The sequence below is a fragment of the Aphanomyces astaci genome (assembly GCF_000520075.1).
Source record: "Aphanomyces astaci strain APO3 unplaced genomic scaffold supercont1.34, whole genome shotgun sequence".
Classification (NCBI taxonomy): Eukaryota; Oomycota; class Saprolegniomycetes; order Saprolegniales; family Verrucalvaceae; genus Aphanomyces; species Aphanomyces astaci.
The window spans coordinates 151763-170843 of record NW_009798297.1 but is presented as its reverse complement, the minus strand read 5'-3'; the positions used below and the strand labels follow the sequence as shown (position 1 = coordinate 170843).

Genomic DNA, 19081 nt, shown 5'->3' with positions numbered 1-19081 from the left:
GCTAAACATTATTAGCCAATCAAAACCTTCTCAATGAAATTCAACCAATCAGATCGATTGTGGATCGGTTTGGTCGGCGCGATTCGATTGCACCCCCTCCCCAAATCTGTATCAAATCGACAATATGAAGTAGTAGAGATCACGTGACGTTACCTTGATATCGCGATGAATCACGCCTTCGCTGTGAATGTACGCAATGGCTTCAAGGATTTGTCGAAACAGCGTCCACACCTTGTCTTCCGACTTCCACAGCGAAAGTTGGTCAATCACGTCGCGCAGGGTGTTGCCGCCGCAGTACTCCATTTGAATAAACAGCTTTTCGTTGGTCGTTTTTTTCGGTTTCCGAGGACCCCCTGCCACGGGACCGCCGCCGCCGCCGCCGCCGCCGCCGTTGTGGTGGTGATGTACATTGGCCTCCCTCGCTTGTGCGTCCACCGTCCACTCCCACCCATCCGTGACGACGACTTGGCCTCTCTTGACGCCGCCGCTCCTGCTTTCGTCGTCACTGGAGCTACTACTACTCCCATCATCATCTTGTATCAACATGGCTGCATTGGACGTCGCCCGTGGCTTTGTCCGGGCCGCTGCCGCGGTTGTGGATGTCAGTGTTGTCGTCGAGTGATGTCGGGACCGGCTATGGCCGAGCCAGTCGTCTTCTTCTTCTTCGCTATTGCTGCTGTTATCGCTGGACGACATGAATTCCGACGTTTCGTCCTCGTCCGACCAGCCATCGCTTTGGTCATCGTCGCTGTCGTCCCCGTGCCGTCCACTTCCTTCAATCCACGCCTGAAAGTACCGCACAATGTGGCGATGTTGTAATCGAGAAATTGTCTTGACTTCGCGCAGAATCTTCTTCTTCATCGTCGGGTCGTTCGAGTCGAGCTTGATACGCTTGACCGCATACCATTGCCGATCCAGTCGATTTTGGACCTTGAGGACCTCGCCTCCACCGCCCCGACCGAGCACTTTGTCCTCCTTGAAGTCGTTCCAGTAGCGGGACGTCGAGTGCTGCGCTGGCACGACCCGCGAGTCTGAATCCGAATCCCCAAACGAACCATCCGAACTGCCAGACGACGACTCGTCCGACGAGTCATACCGTCCAGCCGCCGTCGTTCGCACGCTGGTAGCATGGTCGACGGCAGTGGCGGTAGGAGGCTGGTGGTGGTGGTGGTGGTGGTGGTGGTGCTGCTGTCCCCCTCTGTGCTTCATCTTGGCCTTTTTCTCAATGTCGGCTTGAATCACCTTTTGCATCTGCTGTTCTTCGTGCATGGCCTGTTCCTGCTCCAACGCTTTCGTCCGTCGATGCTCTTCGGCGTCGCGCTCGGCTTGCTTTTGGTGCCGCTTGACCATTTGATCAAAGAATGACCGCTGGTCCTTAATGTGTCGAAGCAAAAACTCTTCCGTGGCCACGATCAGGTCGTGGACCATCACAGCGCCTTCACCGAGCTTGAGCTTCTCGCGACTCAAGTCCTGCAACATTTCTTCCAGAGTCGCGACTTCGCTGTCCGTGAGGCCATCAGACGACTCGACGTCCACGTCGGGGACGTCTGCGACTGGGTACCCCCTTCGCAGTTGGAGCCGCAGGCTCACGGTGGCCACGCCTTGGATGTCACCACTACCGTTGGAGCTCAACGTCTCGCCTTGCTTTGAAATCGATATGGCAAACGAAGGAAATCCCTTGATACTTTTGCGTTCGCTGTAGTCGTCACCGTAGATGGCTTGAAGCACTTCCATCTCTTCGTCTTGCATGGCCTTGCATGCGTCAAGCGTGGCTTCGCTGATGGGAAGCGCATGCTCAGCTGGGGAGGCCGATGCGGCAGGCCTGCCGCATTCACCGGTGGCAGCAGCCTTTTTCCGTTGATTTTGCTTCTTCTTGTTGCCCATCCCAGCAATGCACTTCAAGGTGACAGTTTTGCATTGGGATGGCCGATGGCACGACTTTTTTTAACGTACCGATTATAATGCACCCCACTTTATTTTCTTACATTTATCCATATAAACATGCGTAATCGGTCCAAAGTTAAATAGATGGGGGGCGAATTTAAATGTGGCTAGCGTCAAATTGAAAAAGCACTTGGTTTTAGTAAACACCCCAACTTCCAGATCTGATTGGACAACTCGACGGTTGTCAAAGTTCACCACACGAACGAGCTACAAAGGACTTATGGCTAGAAATCGCGATCTGGATGCATTCAGCCAGGAACAACGGGGAAAGGTGGGCATGCGTGGGATGACACTTGTGGGTGAGAATGAAGCGTCTGTGTCAAAAGTCCTTCTCCAGCTGGGCTATCTCTCGACTGCAGTATACCTTGGTTTCCTTTGGCCGAATGCTGATCTGGGTCCCTGATGGCAGTACGTCCTCGTCTTTGCGCTTGAACATCAAGCACATGGTCGAGCAGCCAAACAAGACCTACACGAGGAATGTCAATGCATTCTCTTCACATTTTGTTGGCAGAAAACTCTGCCAGACGGCTTCGTACGGTGAAGAACAACAGGGCTTGCACTGTTATGCACAGTCCTTGTAGCTGCGTGAAATCGTTAGCATATACATATTGAGTAGCTACAACCAGCGATCAGGGGACGCACCGTCGAGGCCATATTTCGATGCAACGCACTGGCACAACTACCACCACAGCACCGTCAGCTACATTTTACGACCCCTCGTATTTCAGCTAGGTTGTAGTGGTACCCTTTTGCAAACAAGCCGGCTCCACTCATGCCACAACTTCCAATAGGGTAGTCGAACGAGCAGCTCCCACCAGCGTAGCATAGCGGAGTCGGCATGTAATCACCAGAATTCTAGCATTGCCGATGTCGGATTCCGCAATATACCAGTATGTGAAGCAGATAGTTCAAAGTCATGGCTCAACCTTTGTTGTAGTCGGACACACTTGTTGAGTCGGCCAGTCCGTGGACGGTCGGCTGCTTGGAAAGGGCCTTGTGTCGTTCTACGAGTTCCACCGAACGTTCAAATTCGTGGACAACGATAACACTAACCTGGCAATGACGTGGAGGTCCTAAACCACAGCAAACGTTCGCATCTTGCAACTTTTGCATGCCCTACAAACGTTCTAGTGATAGTTGCTCGTAACCATAACGAACGTACGGCGCCAGCAGTTTGATCGGCCAACGATTCGACGTAAAAGGTTTGCCACGCCAAGCGCAGTCCCCCAAATGTGTCACTCTACCGCCCAGTGTCACAGAATGTGCTTTGTTGTACACTTTACATACGAGAAAGAAGGGCTGGCAGAGTTCGCGTTGCGTTTGGTTGTTCAAAAAGTTCTGTCACATGGATATCAGTATGGGCGCTCAATCCAACAGCAACGTAGACGAGACATCCAGACGTACATTCGTGAGACAGGCGTCTTGAAACGCGTACGAGTAGTCGGGCGATGCAAGGACTAATCCACTGGTCGCGATGCTCGTCTGCATCACCGCCAGCGCCACCAATCCCCCCATGTGCTTTTTGACATTGGAGGTCAACAATCAAGAGTCAAGACACCGGCACGACTCACCACGAGCAATAGGAATTTGTTGTGGTATTTCGCTCCAATGAATCCAATTCCAGCTACAACGGGGTACAACAACGACAAGAACACAAACCCTACGCCTCCACCATCAACATTTCCACGCAAGGGGGCGAGAGATGACCATGATCACGCACCGCCGCCGACACTGTGTACTTGACTGCCAAGAGCCATGTGGAACTTGGTCGAGTCGGACAGCCCTGCGCCAATGCCGAACAGGAGCAAGGCAATGGTCTACGTCGATTAGATGAGGCAAATGCTAATTGCACATGTGATGGACGCACACATTCAGTCACAGCCACAGCGGCCATGCCACTGGTTAAGTTGTCTTTGCTGCACATACTAGTATCGATGGCGGAGTCGTCAGTTTGATGCCTATGGCAGTTTCAATGTAACCGCCCCTGTGCAAGCTCACATGGTTTGTTGACAACCTGGCTATCGCTACCAGTGTGCCACGTCATACACGATATATCGGTACTAGTATGTTGAGGCAAACTCATGGACAATTGTTGAACCTCGGAACAAACGCGAGTGTCATCGCTAGACTTCCCGTTGCGTACTTTGCCGAAGGTGTTTGTTTCAATCGAGTCTGATTGGCTAAATCATGCACCCAGATCTCATCACCGTCAACCTCCTTACATTTTGCAACATGACCACAACCTCAGCGCTATTTCGAGCTGGCCTTGTCGGGTTTGGCACTGCTGCCACGTTCTTCCATTTGCCACTGTTGCAGGCAAGTGGTCGCTTCGAGGTCACCCACGTTGTTGAACGCACTCAATCGCTCAGCCGTTCGGTTCTTCCCAACGCCACCATCGTGCGCTCCGTGGAGGCTCTCTTGGCGGCGACGCCTCCTGTTGACGTGGTCGTGATTGCCACACCTACAAACCTGCACTACGCTCAAGCCAAGCTGGCGCTTCTGGCCAAGAAACATGTGGTTGTGGACAAACCCTTCTGTGTGAGTCATGCGGAAGCGATGGAGCTGGTGGCCCTCGCTGCGTCGCAAGGCGTGCTCTTGACCGTGTTTCACAATCGCCGTTGGGACAGCGACTTCCTCACGGTCCAAGACCTCCTTCGTCAGAACTTGTTGGGTCACGTGGAATATGTCGAAATCCACTTTGATCGGTGTGAATTTATTCATAATTGCACGATGTATGCCATCTAACCTACCTCGATTACACGTAGATTCCGTCCAGAGCCAAAGCACAACTGGAAAGAAGATCCTGCCATCGGTGGGGGCGGGCTGCTGTACGACCTCGGCTCGCATCTAGTCGACCAGATGCTCGTGTTATTTGGCCCCCCAGCTTCAATTCAAGGTACAGCCATACATACGATTGCTATGGCACAAATGTAGAAATACAAGTTGTTTCCTGACATGTCGGATGCATTAGCCAAAGTCGAGACGCAACGACACTACGGCAGCAGTAGCGTCGGCACTGACGACTACTTTCATTTGACGTGCCAGTACGACAGTGGGTTAGTGGTGGTAGTCACTGCTGGCATGCTTGTGGCTGAGATCGGCCCCAAGTTCATCCTTCGTGGCACCAACGGCTCGTTTGAAAAGTACGGCCTCGACGCACAGGAAGCATCCTTGCGCATCGGCGGCAGTCCTGCGACTGATCCAACGTTTGGCGTGGAAGACGAAAGTTTGTGGGGCACGTGGACGAAGGGACCTAACGCTGGCGAGCGAGTCCCGAGTCAGCGAGGCAACTACGTGGCGTACTATAAAGGAGTGGCAGATGCCATTCAACATGGCACACCGGCGCCAGTGCGTGCAGAAGATGCCGCGCGAGTGATTGAGATCCTCGAACAAGCGAAAGCTCACCACGTAGCACCACCTGCCAGCACTGCGAATAGGACGACAGCTCTTACAGGTTAATCTAGGCACCGCTAGATTCCTTGGGAACTCAAAATGATCGTTGAAAATGACGTTTTGGCTGGGTATACTGTAGTGCACGAGGTATGGCTGACGAATGAGCTATAATGTCAACGCTGTCCGTCCAGTCAAGAGTCTTGTCAAGTGTTCAATCTACAGATATCACTTGATGTTAGGAAGACAGCGACGGAGGTGGAGGGACACGCACCGAATCTGCGGCTGTAGCCAGCGTTTCGTGAATGGCCGCGTTTTCTAGACGAAGGCGATGGTTCTCTTGGCGCAACTACAGGCGCATGTCCAAATATGAGCACTCCGACTGCATCATGAAAGAAACAAATAGAAAGTAGTACGCGCTCAAGTTCGTCCGTCGCTTGGTTGTGCGATAAAGGCGGAGACTGTGGCACAGGTGTGGCCACTAGCCACACATCTTGATCCTGCCAGTCGACCTGCGCGGTGGCTGAAGGGGTTGTCGACACCCCAACGTACTTCGGTTGACGTTCAGCGTTGCTGTTGTCGAAAGTCGTTGAATCTTCTATTTCAAGCGATACCACGCGCACGAGGTGATTGCCAGTGTCACAAACACCGACCACCACGTGTTGGGGGGCACTTTTGTTGTTGTTCTCGTGGTGATTGTGTTGACTTGGAGAGTACCAACGATGGCGCGGTGGCAGGACCGTGAGGCCCTTGGGTAGCAAAAATGGAGGTTCCACGCCTTTGGAGAACCGCCAACTGGGCGCCAAGTCCCCCACCGAAATCGTGCGGACCCAAGAGTACTTGAGTTTGCCAATCCACCCTCCAATGTGGCGAATACAGTGGTTGCCCTTGTCCGCGACGAACAACGAACTGTCCCCTGCTCGACAAATGCCCACGGGTTGATTGAACATGGCGGCGTCGCATCCGCCATCGAGATGCCCGCTTTGAATCCCCCCTACAAAGCCACACGTTGACAGTCATTTAGACTAGCATATCGTTCGAGAAACCGATTGAGTACCTGCTATTGTATGCACGGTCCATGCATTCAAAGCGTTGCTTCGACACACGACGCGAATGCAGTGGTTGAATGTGTCTGCCACAAGCAGCTCGCCTGATCCCTGGCCCATGCATATGCCCGTCGGGGCTCGAAACCTCGCTCTGTCCCCTGGTCCGTCGGCATACCCCGACGCGTGATTGGACACGCGGCCCCGCTCGTTCTTGACGACCGCCTTGTATCTAATCCCCCCGCTGCCACTACATCCCGCGATGGTAGACACGACCCAATGGTGAGTGGACTTGCCAGATCTGGAGCTGGTGACGTGTTTCTTGATTCGTCGAATCTCACGAATGCAATGGTTGCCCGTGTCCACAACGTACACCGTTTCAGTGTCATCCACACAAATGCCACATGGATGGTGGAACGTCGCCGTGTCGGCTGGGCCGTCGTGATGACCGCGAAATCCGGTGCCGGCAAACGTGTCAAAGGCCATTTCGTCCAGTGGACATGTCGACGGCAACTGGCCCCATTGGATGGAATGGTGACCCGAGTCACACACAAGGAGGTATGTGCGGTCCCAAGATGACGTGACAGCAAGGCCGCGCGGCGATGAGAAGCGTGCGTGACGAAGGGATTGTACGCGGGGCTCAGTGTCGTTGTCCCCATTGAATGACGAAGACGGCGGGACGAGGAATCGAAGCGTGTTGTTCTACACAAGAGAGGCAAGCAAGTTGCGAGTGAGCGAATACGTCATCGTGAAAGGATGGTTCATTTGAATTTCGTGAGTTTGATGTGTGGTGCACTACCTGCGAATCTGACACGACAAGCGTGCCGAAATCGTCGCCTAAGCAACACATGTCGGTTGGAGCGTTGAACGAAGCTGATGCCGCGCGGCCGTCGCCACATCCACGCTGCCCACTGCCCGCGAGCAAATATACCGTATCGTCTACTACACCTTCTCCATGCCCAGAGTGCACTTCTTCCTGTGGTAGGCGCCGCCTTGTCCTGCCAGATCGGTGGTACGACATCCTCGAACTCGATCTTGGAAAGGCGCGAGGAAAACCGCACTTACTGATATGTACAACTTCGATCTTTACAAGGTCACACAAATAAAAACGATTGAAAAGTTTGAACAATCGAATTTCGAAGAAGGTGTGCTAATACAGTGTACTGGACAACGTTTTAAACGTTAAAAAACGTCGGAAACTGCGGCCCACGACGTTTGAAACATATTTCGAGCGCTACCCATCACCTTAAACCGAAGTTCGAAGTTAAACTTGGAGTACCGGTACTCACAGTCAACTCGTGCCCAACAGCCTACCGGTAGAAAGTCCTTGTCCATCCATACCATACTGTACCGCTGATGACGATGGACGGTGATCCTTCCGGCGTACTCTTGCGAGGCCAGGACATCATGCTGGAGATGCTTCGACAGGTGCAGGGATACTTTCGGACAAACGACCCGTCCAAGAAGACAGAAGGATGGCGCAACCTCGACCGCGCAGCGATGACAGCGATTTGTTCGTCGCGGATCTCACACATTTTGGACAGCGAGGACGATCCAGCCATGTTGACGGGTACCGACAACGAAGAAGATAACCAAGGCCAGCAGGTGCTGGAGCATGCCGTCATTCAAGAGATCCTTCTTGGCCTGGTCGAAAAGCGGCTGCACACCACGCAGCTCCAAGTCACGCAAGGGCCCGTGGACGTGCAATTCCTTAAGCAGCAGTTTGTGACGATGGCCCGCGACAGCGAGCATGTACGTGTATTTCTCCATACTGTTCGTACGTTGACGATCGAACTAGATGCACAAGGAGCTGTCTGTGTCTAACAACAACAGCGACGACGTACGGGATGCCAAGGTGCTGGCCTTCTGGGCATTGGACGACTTGGACAAGCAGTCATCCGTGGCCCATTTGCGTGACACGATTCGGTCCCAGGACGCTACGATTCAGGCCATGTTGCGAGAACTCAATGCGCTGCGGACTGGAAGTTATGGCAGCAACGACCGGCAGATGTCGCTGACAGGGGACAATGACGATTCCGTGGGAACCATTGGTACGAGGTTCCATAGTTCCACCTCCAAGGCATGGCTTGATTCGGTATTTTCTAGGAAAATTCAACTGGAGCCCCACGTCATCGACCTATGGCGACGACGACCAACCACATACCAGCCATCATCGCAATGTGGACGCTTCCATCGAAGAGTTGCGGAGTTCTGTCCACGCCAACTACCGAGACAATGTCGACATGTTGCACGAACACATTCAGCACTTGGAGACGCAATTGCAAGATGCCGCGCGCCACGTGGCAGACGTGACCAAACTCAACCACCAGCTCAAGCTGCAAGTTGCCCAGCAAGTTGCTCCTTCCAACGGCAACAACGCCACTGGGTATGTGGATGCCATGTCGGGGTTGCAACGCCAAGTGCAGGACCTTGAGGTGGCGCTCGACGCCGCCACCGCGCACAGCCGCGCGTTGGAGTCCGAGTTGGCCGTCCCGAGTGCGAATTTGGCCTACTTGAGTCGCCAGAATGCGTTGCTGCAGCAACGCGTGGTCATTTACAAGAAGGAATTGGACGACCAAGTCGCCGGCCAGCAACTTCTACACAAACACGTCAACGCAGAGGGCCTGGAACATAGCACCGAGTGCCACCATCGCTTCGACGGCGTCTGCAACGACCTGATCGAGTCGCTCCGGGCGGAAATTCTGCACGGTCGCGACCTGCACCGGTCGGACTTGATCGATTTGTTGGATCAGTTGAGCGACTTGACTCGGGAAAACCACGCGCTGCGTGAATCTGGGTCGGTGGAGCCAGGCCAGAGTTCCCCGACGAAAGCCATTGACGACACGTTGGAGCGCGTGGCTCGCAACTTGCACGCGGAAAACGGGCAACTTACCGAGCAACTTCGGTCGTACGAAGCCACGATTGCAGCAACGGACGGTCAAATGGCCCAACTGCGTCAGGAACGGGAGGCGCAAGAAGTGGAAGTGGACTTGTTGCTACAAAAGTTGAATCCGATGGTCGCAGCGCACGAAGCCGTGATGGAAGAACGCAAAGCGATGGAAGCCGACCTGGCACGACGCGAACAAACGATCCAGGCGTTGCAAACAAACGTGTACGAGATGAAGCGGGAGATCAAGATCATCTCCGCAGACGTGGATGCCATCGTCGAAGAAAAGGAGATCATGCAGGAAGAGCTCGACGAGTTGCGCAAGCGACCGGTGGGTGGGACAGCAACGTCCACCAACGAACCGTGTCGGGCGTGTGCAGGTCTACACCAACAAGTCAACGAGCTGAGTGCCGAGGTACAATGTCGATGTAGGCAGGCCCATCTTTTGCTGGGCGAGTTGCCAACCCACGAGTGTTATTGTCTTTCTTTTACCCCAAACTTGGACTTTGTGCTGATTATTTGCCCAATCTATCGATCGATTGTTTGTCCTGACTTTTGTGTGTAAAGATCGTCCATTTGCACACTAATTCGATGTTGCATTCGTCGAAGAGTGGATTTGATTGGCTACTTTTTTCTTGATCTGGGTTTTGATTGGTCGATCTTTGATTGTCTGCCGATTTGATGCTGCTCATTGAGCACCCCACTCCAAATTTTTCGAATCCACGTGACAATATTTGTTTTATAGTTGGAGCAAGTCCACGAATCGCTGGAAGCCGCGGAAGCGGAAACGCGGCCGCTGCGCCGATCCGTGTCGATGAAAGACCAGACAATCCAGGAAACCAAAGCCCGCGTGGCCGAGCTAGAGCGCCGTCTAAACAACGACAAGTCCGAGTACGCCAAGGCCGTCGTGGAGCGAGATCATGCGATTGAAACGTTGCAGAAGAAAGTGTTCGAGTACAAGCGTGAAGTGAATGTGCTCACGGACGACCTCGATTCGATCTACGAAGAAAAGCACGAAGTCGAGCAAAAGCTGGACCAAGTGGAAACCCAGCTCGTGAATGCGCAAGAAGAACTGGCCGAGCTGGACCGGGTCGTGGCCGAGTTGCGGATAGACGTCGATCGATGGCGCGAGGCGTATGAACTGGCGCGCATGCAACACGAAGAGGTGCGTCCCAGTTGCTGAGCTAGAAACTAGCTTGGACACGCAAATTGGTGGTTGTTTATGGATGCCACGTAGGAACGACAGCATGTGATGCGCTGGGATGCCGTGGTGCGGGCACAATTAGAGTCCATGCAAGGCACGTCGCAGGAGTGGGCGGCCACCCAAAGCGAAACTCGTGCCAAGTACGACAGCGACGTAGCCAATCTGAAAGGCCAAGTGCTGTCGCTGCAAGACAGTCTGGCGTTGCTGACAACGTCCGAGGAAATGCTCATGAAGCAACTGCAGGACATGGCGGCGGCAAAGGCGACGATCGAAAGTGACAAATCGTCTCTGGAAAGTCAGTTTGCCGTTTTGGAAGGGCAACATCGAGCCAAAGAAGCTGCGTGGAGTGTGGAGCTCCGCGACCTCCAGAGGTTGCACGACGACGCGGTGACTTCGTGGGATGCCACGTGGCAGTCCACCGTCCAAGCACATGATGCGGCGATCTCAGTCGAGCGAGACGAAAAGGCAGCCGTGGTGGCGGATTTGCAGCGGGCGATGGACGAATTAAATGCGTCCAGACTGGCCTTATCGGACGACGTGGACCGCCTTCGCCTCGAAAAGCAAGCAGAAGTCGACGGGTTAAAGGCAACTCGGGACGAATTCCTCGCCCAATCTGATGAATTAGCGACCGAGGTGGCCAAGTGGAAGGCGGTGGTGGACGCGCTGACGTTGGAAAAGTCGACGGCGTTGGAACGGGTAGAGACGCTCGAGCAGCACTTAGACGAGAGTTTGCGGCAATGCGCTCAATTTGAAGCGGAAATGGAGCGACATCAGAAGGAATTCGTCGAAGGTCGCAATCACCTGAATGCCACCGTGGCCGCGCTCACCGAGTCAGAGCAACGACTGCAGCAAAACGTTGACGAGCTCAGCAACGCCAAGGCAGTTGCTGATGATCGAGTGACAGACTTGCAAAGGCAGCTGGATGCAGCGACGGAATCGTACAACGTCCTACACGGTGAAGCGGCGGCCCATGTTGCAGACAAGACCGCGTTGCGGGACAACGTCGAGTCCCTGCAACAACTTTCTGAGCAACTCCAAGCTGCGCACGACGCTGTGGAAGCACAGCTAACACACAGCGACTCGGTGTGCAAGGCATTGGAAGTGTCCGTCGCAGAGAAGAAGCAAGCGGCCGCAACGCAAGACAAGGAGATTGCCGACTTGACCGCTCGACTGGACCAGCTGTCGTCGTCGGAACAAGAGTTGCTGCAGAAGTTGCAATCATTGACGCAAGAAAAGTCTGTGTTGGAGCAACAAGTGCCTGAAACCGTTCGGCAACTCGCGACGTTGAGTCGATCGCACAGCGAATTGGAGACAATGTCGCAGTCAGTGCAGTCGGAAAACAATCGTTTGAAGGACTTGGTCGAAACGTTGTCCAAGGAAAAGGCAGCCGAAGAGCACAAGATGGCCAACTTGCAAGAAGTTGCAGAGCAATTCGAGTCCGAACTGGCGGCAGTGACGTTTGATCGGGATTCGTCCATGACCAAGGTGTCTGTGCTAGAGTCCGCCGTCGCCAAGAAGGACGGCGACATTGCCCAGCTGGAAGTGCTGCTCCAGCGGTTCAAAGACAAGGTGGCGACACTGAAAACATCTCAATCCAAGTTGAAAGCCGACATCGACGCGGCCAACACCCACCTGGCGACGATGGAGCATGATCACGAGACTACTGTGCAGGCTCTGGAAGCCACCGAAATGGAGTTGGAAGGACAATTGCAGACAAAAGAATGGGAAATTCAAGGTTTGCAGACTCAAGTGGTCGAGCTGACCGCGGCGTGGACAGCCACGAAAGATACGATGGCAGCGGACAAGCAACGATTCGAAGCCAACCAACTGCACCTTGAAGGTCAAATCCAAGCCAACGAGCTGAAGATTCAAGACTTGCTGGCTCAACTGTCTGCGCTCACGGCCAAATGGCAGGCCGTCGTCTCAACGAACGAGTCTTTGGCGAGTGAAAAGCAACGACTGACGACCACCCTCGAGCAAGCTGAAGGGCTCGTCCAGGCCAAGGACGCCCAAGTTCAAGCTCTCCAAACCCAACTCGACCATGTGACAGCCCAGTTGAACGACGTTGCGATGTCCAAGGACGTGCTGACCTCGGAAGCGCAATTGCGGCAACAAGAGGACATGTCGAAACTGGAATCACTCGAGCGCGCCCTTGCCCAATCGAAAGCCGACCTCGACGCCGCCGCAACCGATAAGCACGACACGGTGGCCAGGTTGCAGCAGTTGTTGGACCGATTCAAAGACAAAGTCGCACAGTTGACGGCGTCGGAAGTATCCGTGACCAACCAATTGGACGTCGTGTCGGCGGAGCTCAAGGCCAAGACGGGCGCGGCAAGTGATTTGCAGCGCCAAGTAGACACGTTGGGCTCGGACTTGGAAGATGCATTGCACCAAGTGGACGTTCTGCGTCGAGAAAACGCGGCTTTTAGCGACGAATCCGTGGCCTTAAGTGCTCAAATCGTGTCCTTGACGGCGGCGCAAGTGCAAAGTCAAGAACAGGTGGCGGAGCTCACGTCCTCCGTGTCAGACAAGGTCAATGAATTGGCCAAGTTGCAGGCGCTGGTGGACCGGTTCAAGGAAAAAGTGGCGGCCCTGACCTCCTCGGAAGCCAAGCTGATGTTGGAACTGACTCAACTTCACGACGACAAGCAGACGCTCGAGATGACGTTGCCCGAGCAAATGGAGAAGCTGGCGTCGTTAAGTCGATCGCATGGTGAGTTGGAGGTGGCCAAGAAGGTTGCCGACGACGCAAATGAACAGCTCAAGGCAAAGCTGGCGGCTGTGGAACTCGAAAAGGCGACGGTGAGTGCCGAACGGGAAGTACTGGCGAGTCAGTTGGCCGCACAAGTTGCCACGTACAAGGACTTGGAAGCGTCCTTGGTACAAAAAGAAAACCAAATATCGACTCTTCAAGTGCTGTTGGACCGGTTCAAAGACAAAGTGGCAGCTTTGACCAAGTCTGAAACGTCGCTCGCCCAACAACTGACCGCCGTGCGCGACGAAAAGGACGAGTTGGAGATGCACTTGTTGCCCGCAACTCAAGAAAAGGTGGCGTCGCTCAGCCGTTCCCACAGTGAATTGGAGTCTTCGTCCAGCAGAATCCACGCTGACAACCAGCGGTTGCAAGAGGCACTGGACACGCTCACTAGAGACCACGACGACCACATCCGAGCATGCAACGCCCGGGACGCGAGTATGACCGCCGAGCGCCGTGGATTGGTCGACCAAATCACCGAACTCGAGTCGGAAATGAACGACAACCACACGAAACGCATGGAATTACAGGCGAGCGTGAGCTACAAGGAAGACCAGGTGGCGAAATTGCAATTGCTGGTCCAGCGCTTCAAGGAAAAAGTGTCGGCGCTGACCAAGTCCGAGGACACGATGACCAAGCAAGTGATGCTGCTCGCGCAGGAGAAGACAGCGCTCGAGATGTCCGTGCCCGACCACCAAGCCAAAATTGCGTCGTTAAGTCGCGCCCAGGTCGAGCTGAACGATGCGATCCAAGCATTGCAAACTCAAAACGCTCAATTGACATCCGACTTGGACGCGTTCAAGGCCCAGAAGGCGCAATGGGTGGCCACGGATGCTGCGTTTTCGGCCGACAAGGCCGCGTTGGACGCCAAGGTAGCTGACCTTGAGGCGCAGCTGGAAGCCAGTGCCGCGTCGCGCGAGCAGTTGGACGCCACAAAGGAAGCGCAAGACCAACTGACCCATCGATTGCAAGAGGAATTGAAGACCCTCCAAGATGAACTCAAGCGAACCATCGATGAAAGAGATGCGTGGAGAAACCAAGTGCCAGAAAAGGACCACGAGCTGGCGTCACTGAGTCGGTCCCACAGTGACCTCGAGAGCAGCGCGCAGTCGCTTGGACGACAAAACGATCGGTTGACCGCAGAATTGGAGCGTCTCGTGTCAGAATTGGACACTCGCACGGAAGAATTGAACGACGAGGCAAGCCGTTGCTCGGAAGCCAAAGCGGCCGAGGTTCGAGTGGCGGAGCAACTGGTCGCGGCGCAGCAACAGTGGAACGTTCAAACAACGGCGTGGCAGGCCGAGTTGGTGGCCAAGGAGGAAGAAATCTCGCATTTGCAAGAGTTGTTCAACGACGAAGTGCGCACGTTAAAGGCCGACGAGGCGTTGGCCACCGACCGATACGACGAATTAGCCCAAGTCCACATGGAATTATCTCGTGTCCACGACGAATTAGCAGACAAGTGCAACATGCTGGAACTGCAACTCGACAACGCCACCAAAGAGTTGGCCGAGTCTGACGCAACGTACAAACTCACGTGCGCGGAATTGAACACCAAGCTGTTTACGCTGGAAGAATTGCTTTCCAAGAAGGACGCCGTGGTGCTGGACCTGCACGCGTCCGTAACCACGCTGACGGCCAATGTAGCGTCGTTGCAGCAGTTGATCGACGAAAAGGTGGCGCTGATCGGCCAGCTCGAACGTTTGCTAGCAACGAGGCCGACCACGGCCACAACTAGCGAACCCCTCAGCCTCCCCGACGAATATGCATTGATCCTGTCCGAGAACGAACAGCTGCGACTGGGCCAAGAAAACCTCAACACGATCGTGGGCGTGCTCAAAGACCAGCTGACAGATGCCCAGGATGTCCCTGCTCAAGGGGCGCTGCCATCGTCGGTCGCTTCGTTTGTCCAGGACGTGAGCCCCGTGTTGGGCTTGCAAGCGACCATGTCGTCCGATCGGGACTGGAGTCTCGAGGACCTCCAGTCCAGCCTGCAAAACGTGCAAGCGTCGATTCATGCTATTTCTGCCAGTAAATCAACCCGAATGACGACGACGTTGGATGACGATGACGCGATGATGAATGTGGGCGACTTGGACGGCAGCACCAACAGCAACGGCAGCAGTGGTACGTGGTTGAAAGCAATCGAAGAAGCTAACGACCTCAACGACAAGGCGCAGAGTCTGAACCAGCAAGTACACCGGTACGCTTAACCGATCCGTCTATGCCTAGTAAGTTGGGTTGAACTGGTTAACGTAGGTCCCGAGACATTGGAGGGGGCGAACAGCCAGTGGCCATGGCGTCGCTGTTCCCCGACGGCGTTGGGAAGGACATCATGTCGGTGGTGCTGGAAATTGTCGCGACGTTCGACGACAAAGACACTGACACAAGCGGACATGATGAGGGCGATACTGCTCCCAACCAGAACAACATTGCACGCACGCTTCGATCGGCGTGGCAATTCCGCCAGCGGCTGCTGCGCCAACTCGTAGCGGCCATGCATGAGGTGCACCCGCTGTCCCCGTCATTGCCCCGCGAAGGCCAAGTGGACACGTGGCAACAGGACATGGCACGCTCCGTGGTGGTGTCGGAAGCTCAACATCATGCGCTGAACCATGCATTCTTGACCATGCACCACTTGCTGTACCCTGCCCAAGTCGCCAATGCCAGCATGGACCTCGCGAAGTGGGCCGACTACACGACGTCGGCCGAATTCGCAGACAACCTCCGCCAGTACTCGACAAGAATGGACGCCCTTGAACGCGACAGCGACGACGTCCGCGACGTGGTGTTGCCATTTTTGGCTGGGTTTACTACTACCGACGACGAAAACGAAAACGACGTCCAAACCAACGATGTCCATCAAGCTGAGGCCACGTCTAAAAGAGGTCCATTGGCCAAGGGTGTGCACCAGGTGCAAGAAGTTCTGGACCACATGAGCGAAGCGCTGGCGACGATGCACACTGCATTAACGAATGCGTCGACCGCCGAGAACTCGACGGCTTCGGCGATTGGACTCCCTCAAAATCCCGAAGGATGGATCCAGTACATTCGATCGCAGCCGTTTGCTGAACTGGTCCACACCCACCAAGCCTTGTCCAAGCAACTGTGCAAGGCCTTGCGTGTCCTCTGCGATACCCACACCAATGCAGTGTCTGTCCCCACGAGCTCTGCAACGCCGCCCCTCGCGACGTCCAACAAGAATCCTTGCAGTACACCAATTTTAAAGCAAGAAGTTGCGACGACGGCGACGTTGGATGTTCCGTCCCGCGACGACGACATTGCAGGTTGGGGCGAGTTTGTCTCGTCTCAGGCGTTTTTCAACTGGGTGGCGTCGCTGCAAGGCAGCACCCACGCGGCCTCCACGTCTGAAACACAGGCGCTGTGCGACGCGCTGCAAAACATGCACGCGGTGCTGTGGCCGCGTGAGGCAATGCAGCCATCGATGGACGCGTCAGATTGGGCGGCGTACATCCACTCGCAGCCGTTCGTCGACATGCTACGACAATGTGCAGGCCAAGGCCACCACAAAGCGATCTGTGCGGCGCTGCATAAGATGCATCTCGCAATCGCCACCACAGCGGACGTGGCTCTGTCGACGCAGTCTATGGATTTGCCGCGATGGACCGAGTACATTGCGTCGGACAAGTTTGACTCGCACTTGCGCCAGTACACGACCCGGCTACAAGACATTGAGCGCGAATCGCAAGTGTTGTGCGACGAACTGGACGAAATGCACCACCACCTGATGGCCCCAAATCGACCAGACGATCTCGTGGATGACGTTCCACATGGTCGAAAGGACATGGCGCAGTGGCACCAGTACATTCAAACGCAAGAGTTTGCAGACACGATGGCGCAGTACGCACAGCGCCAGGAAGCGCTCGAAGCAGACAGCCATGACCTGCATGCTAAAGTGGTGCCACTCTTGATCAAACACGTGCCGACTTCGACGTCGACGAATGTGGACGATCTGGTGCGAGCCTTTGAATCGACCCAGGCACCGTCGTCGGACGAGTGGACACGGCAGGACGCGGCCATCACAACGTTGACCGAAACTGTGGCTCGATTGAGGCAGTTGTGTGGTTTGGCAGCAACGACGAGCGGGTCTGGGCCACCATCCCAAATGAAAACAACGCCGACACTGTCGATGCACACACATATCGAGCAATTGGACGTGCTCGTCAACGACTTGACCGAAGTCGAGACCACACTGGCAACACTACCGTCTCCACCATCCGACTTGACCCAATTGGTGGCCATGATGCAGCGGCAGCAAGGAACTGCTGTATTGTCGTCCAGTGCCGACGAGAACAGCGTAAGTCCTGACGACGCCCACGTGCTTCAATTGCGCAACATTCTTTCCCGCCTTCAGCAGTACCAAAAGAAGTGGACCGACTGGCGCCGCCACCATCAGGACGGCACGGTCTCCGAAGACACGATGAACGACGCATCCAACGACGACGAGATCGAAAAGCAAGCGGAATTCCATGTCAACGCGTCCGAGGTGTTGCAAGCGATGGAGCTGGCCAACGAATGCCAAATCGCTGCGATTCACGTGCTGGAGACGCACAATCGGTCGTGTGTGGCCAAAACGCGCGTGGAGATTGCGACCAAGTGCAGTGTACAGCGGGCGTTTTTGCGGTGGAAACACAAGTCGGCCATGGATTCTGTCAAGAAAAGCCACGCGGATGAACTGAAGAGTCTCAAGGACAAGATGAAGCCGCACGCCACCAGCTCGGACGAAATCGAGAAACTCAAGGAGATTCAATTGCTTCAGTTGATTCGATTCCGAAAGCAGGCGCTGGCAGAGCAAGCCAAGGTCCGCGCCGACACGCGGGCGGCTACGACCGAGGAAATGATCGAGGTATGTCTGTTGTTTTGCATGCGTGAAGATGTGTCCTGGTTGTAACCATGCATGATTGGCTGCGCTGTCTAGTTGTATCGTCGACGAGAAGCCCAACAGCAAGGCCACTGCACTTGCCAATGGCGCGACAAGATACGCAACTCGCGTGATGACGAAGAATGGTGGAAGCATCAAACCAACACCCACCAAGCGAACGCCAAGGATGAAGACGATGGCTGCAGTGTGGCGAGTACGTCCTACCTACCGTCCTCAATAATATGGATTCCTGGGACATCGTTTTTACTGATTTCGTGTGTTGTGTGTCTAGGCGACGAAAGCAAGACCAGCGGTAGCCGACGCCAGCAGCAACTGTCGCGCTCGCAATTGAGACAGCCAGGGTATGAGCTGCGACGACAACAGCGACGGCGCGACAGCTTGAGTGGGCAGAGCAGCGTGGGGGCCCCGACGCCCGTGAAGAAGGTTGTGACTCACGAGCGAGTGGGCTTTGGGTCTGGCGTGAGCCGCCACTTCACACCGCCCCCACCGGCGCACAGCAAATCGACGGACCCATCGTCCACGTCGTGCCTGACCACCATTGAGCATTGGAAGCAGCAGAACGCCAAGATCACAAAACACGTAGAAAGAACGATGAAGCGTTAATCAACAATGGAAGATTTTATACATGTAGTCACGATGAGGTTGAGTGGGTCCATTAAACTACTGTAGAAATATGCACCTTGAACCACAATTCCAGTACCCTGGTCCGCGGGGGGGAGTATCACATAAAACGAAGCGACAACACACTAGTGAATGCTCTGAAAAAGAAAATGACATCTGGTGCCTGGTCGCACCACGCAGATGCTATTAATACTTGAATCGTGAGAAGAACTACCAACTTTTAACTTTTGGGTCATTATTGAAGAGCAATATCATGTACTACTACGTAGTATTAATATTGTAAACCATGAGCAAATTGACAAACGTGTAAAATGCTTACACTAGACTCGCCATT

General features: G+C 54.6%; 5 protein-coding genes across 5 annotated transcripts; 2 read left to right on the top strand and 3 right to left on the bottom strand.

Moving 5' to 3' along the window:
- Nucleotides 1-111: 111 nt before the first annotated feature.
- H257_11480 (PEK protein kinase) lies at nt 112-1909 on the bottom strand (the record flags this gene model as incomplete). The annotated part of the gene is made up of 1 exon (XM_009838423.1): nt 112-1909. The coding sequence occupies exon 1, from the start codon at nt 1882-1884 to the stop codon at nt 112-114; it is 1773 nt and encodes a 590-aa protein (XP_009836725.1). The 5' UTR covers nt 1885-1909.
- A 354-nt stretch (nt 1910-2263) lies between these two features.
- H257_11479 (hypothetical protein) lies at nt 2264-3838 on the bottom strand (the record flags this gene model as incomplete). The annotated part of the gene is made up of 12 exons (XM_009838422.1): nt 2264-2410; nt 2481-2525; nt 2587-2623; nt 2690-2799; nt 2871-2948; nt 2998-3060; nt 3107-3184; nt 3232-3282; nt 3349-3462; nt 3516-3604; nt 3665-3761; nt 3812-3838. The coding sequence occupies 12 exons, from the start codon at nt 3836-3838 to the stop codon at nt 2264-2266; spliced, it is 936 nt and encodes a 311-aa protein (XP_009836724.1).
- Nucleotides 3839-4131: 293 nt separating this feature from the next.
- On the top strand, nt 4132-5568 carry H257_11478 (hypothetical protein; the record flags this gene model as incomplete). The annotated part of the gene is made up of 3 exons (XM_009838421.1): nt 4132-4649; nt 4710-4840; nt 4916-5568. 3 exons carry the CDS (start codon nt 4132-4134, stop codon nt 5401-5403), a joined length of 1137 nt encoding a protein of 378 aa, XP_009836723.1. The 3' UTR covers nt 5404-5568.
- On the bottom strand, nt 5100-7438 carry H257_11477 (hypothetical protein). The gene is made up of 5 exons (XM_009838420.1): nt 7177-7438; nt 6392-7079; nt 5751-6328; nt 5609-5683; nt 5100-5553 (listed from the first exon to the last, which is right to left on the bottom strand). The coding sequence occupies exons 1-5, from the start codon at nt 7396-7398 to the stop codon at nt 5503-5505; spliced, it is 1614 nt and encodes a 537-aa protein (XP_009836722.1). The 5' UTR covers nt 7399-7438; the 3' UTR covers nt 5100-5502.
- Nucleotides 7439-7680: 242 nt separating this feature from the next.
- On the top strand, nt 7681-18762 carry H257_11476 (hypothetical protein). The gene is made up of 8 exons (XM_009838419.1): nt 7681-8129; nt 8176-8428; nt 8484-9679; nt 10010-10429; nt 10502-15426; nt 15483-18090; nt 18163-18319; nt 18398-18762. The coding sequence occupies exons 1-8, from the start codon at nt 7734-7736 to the stop codon at nt 18727-18729; spliced, it is 10287 nt and encodes a 3428-aa protein (XP_009836721.1). The 5' UTR covers nt 7681-7733; the 3' UTR covers nt 18730-18762.
- The last annotated feature ends 319 nt before the right edge of the window (nt 18763-19081 follow it).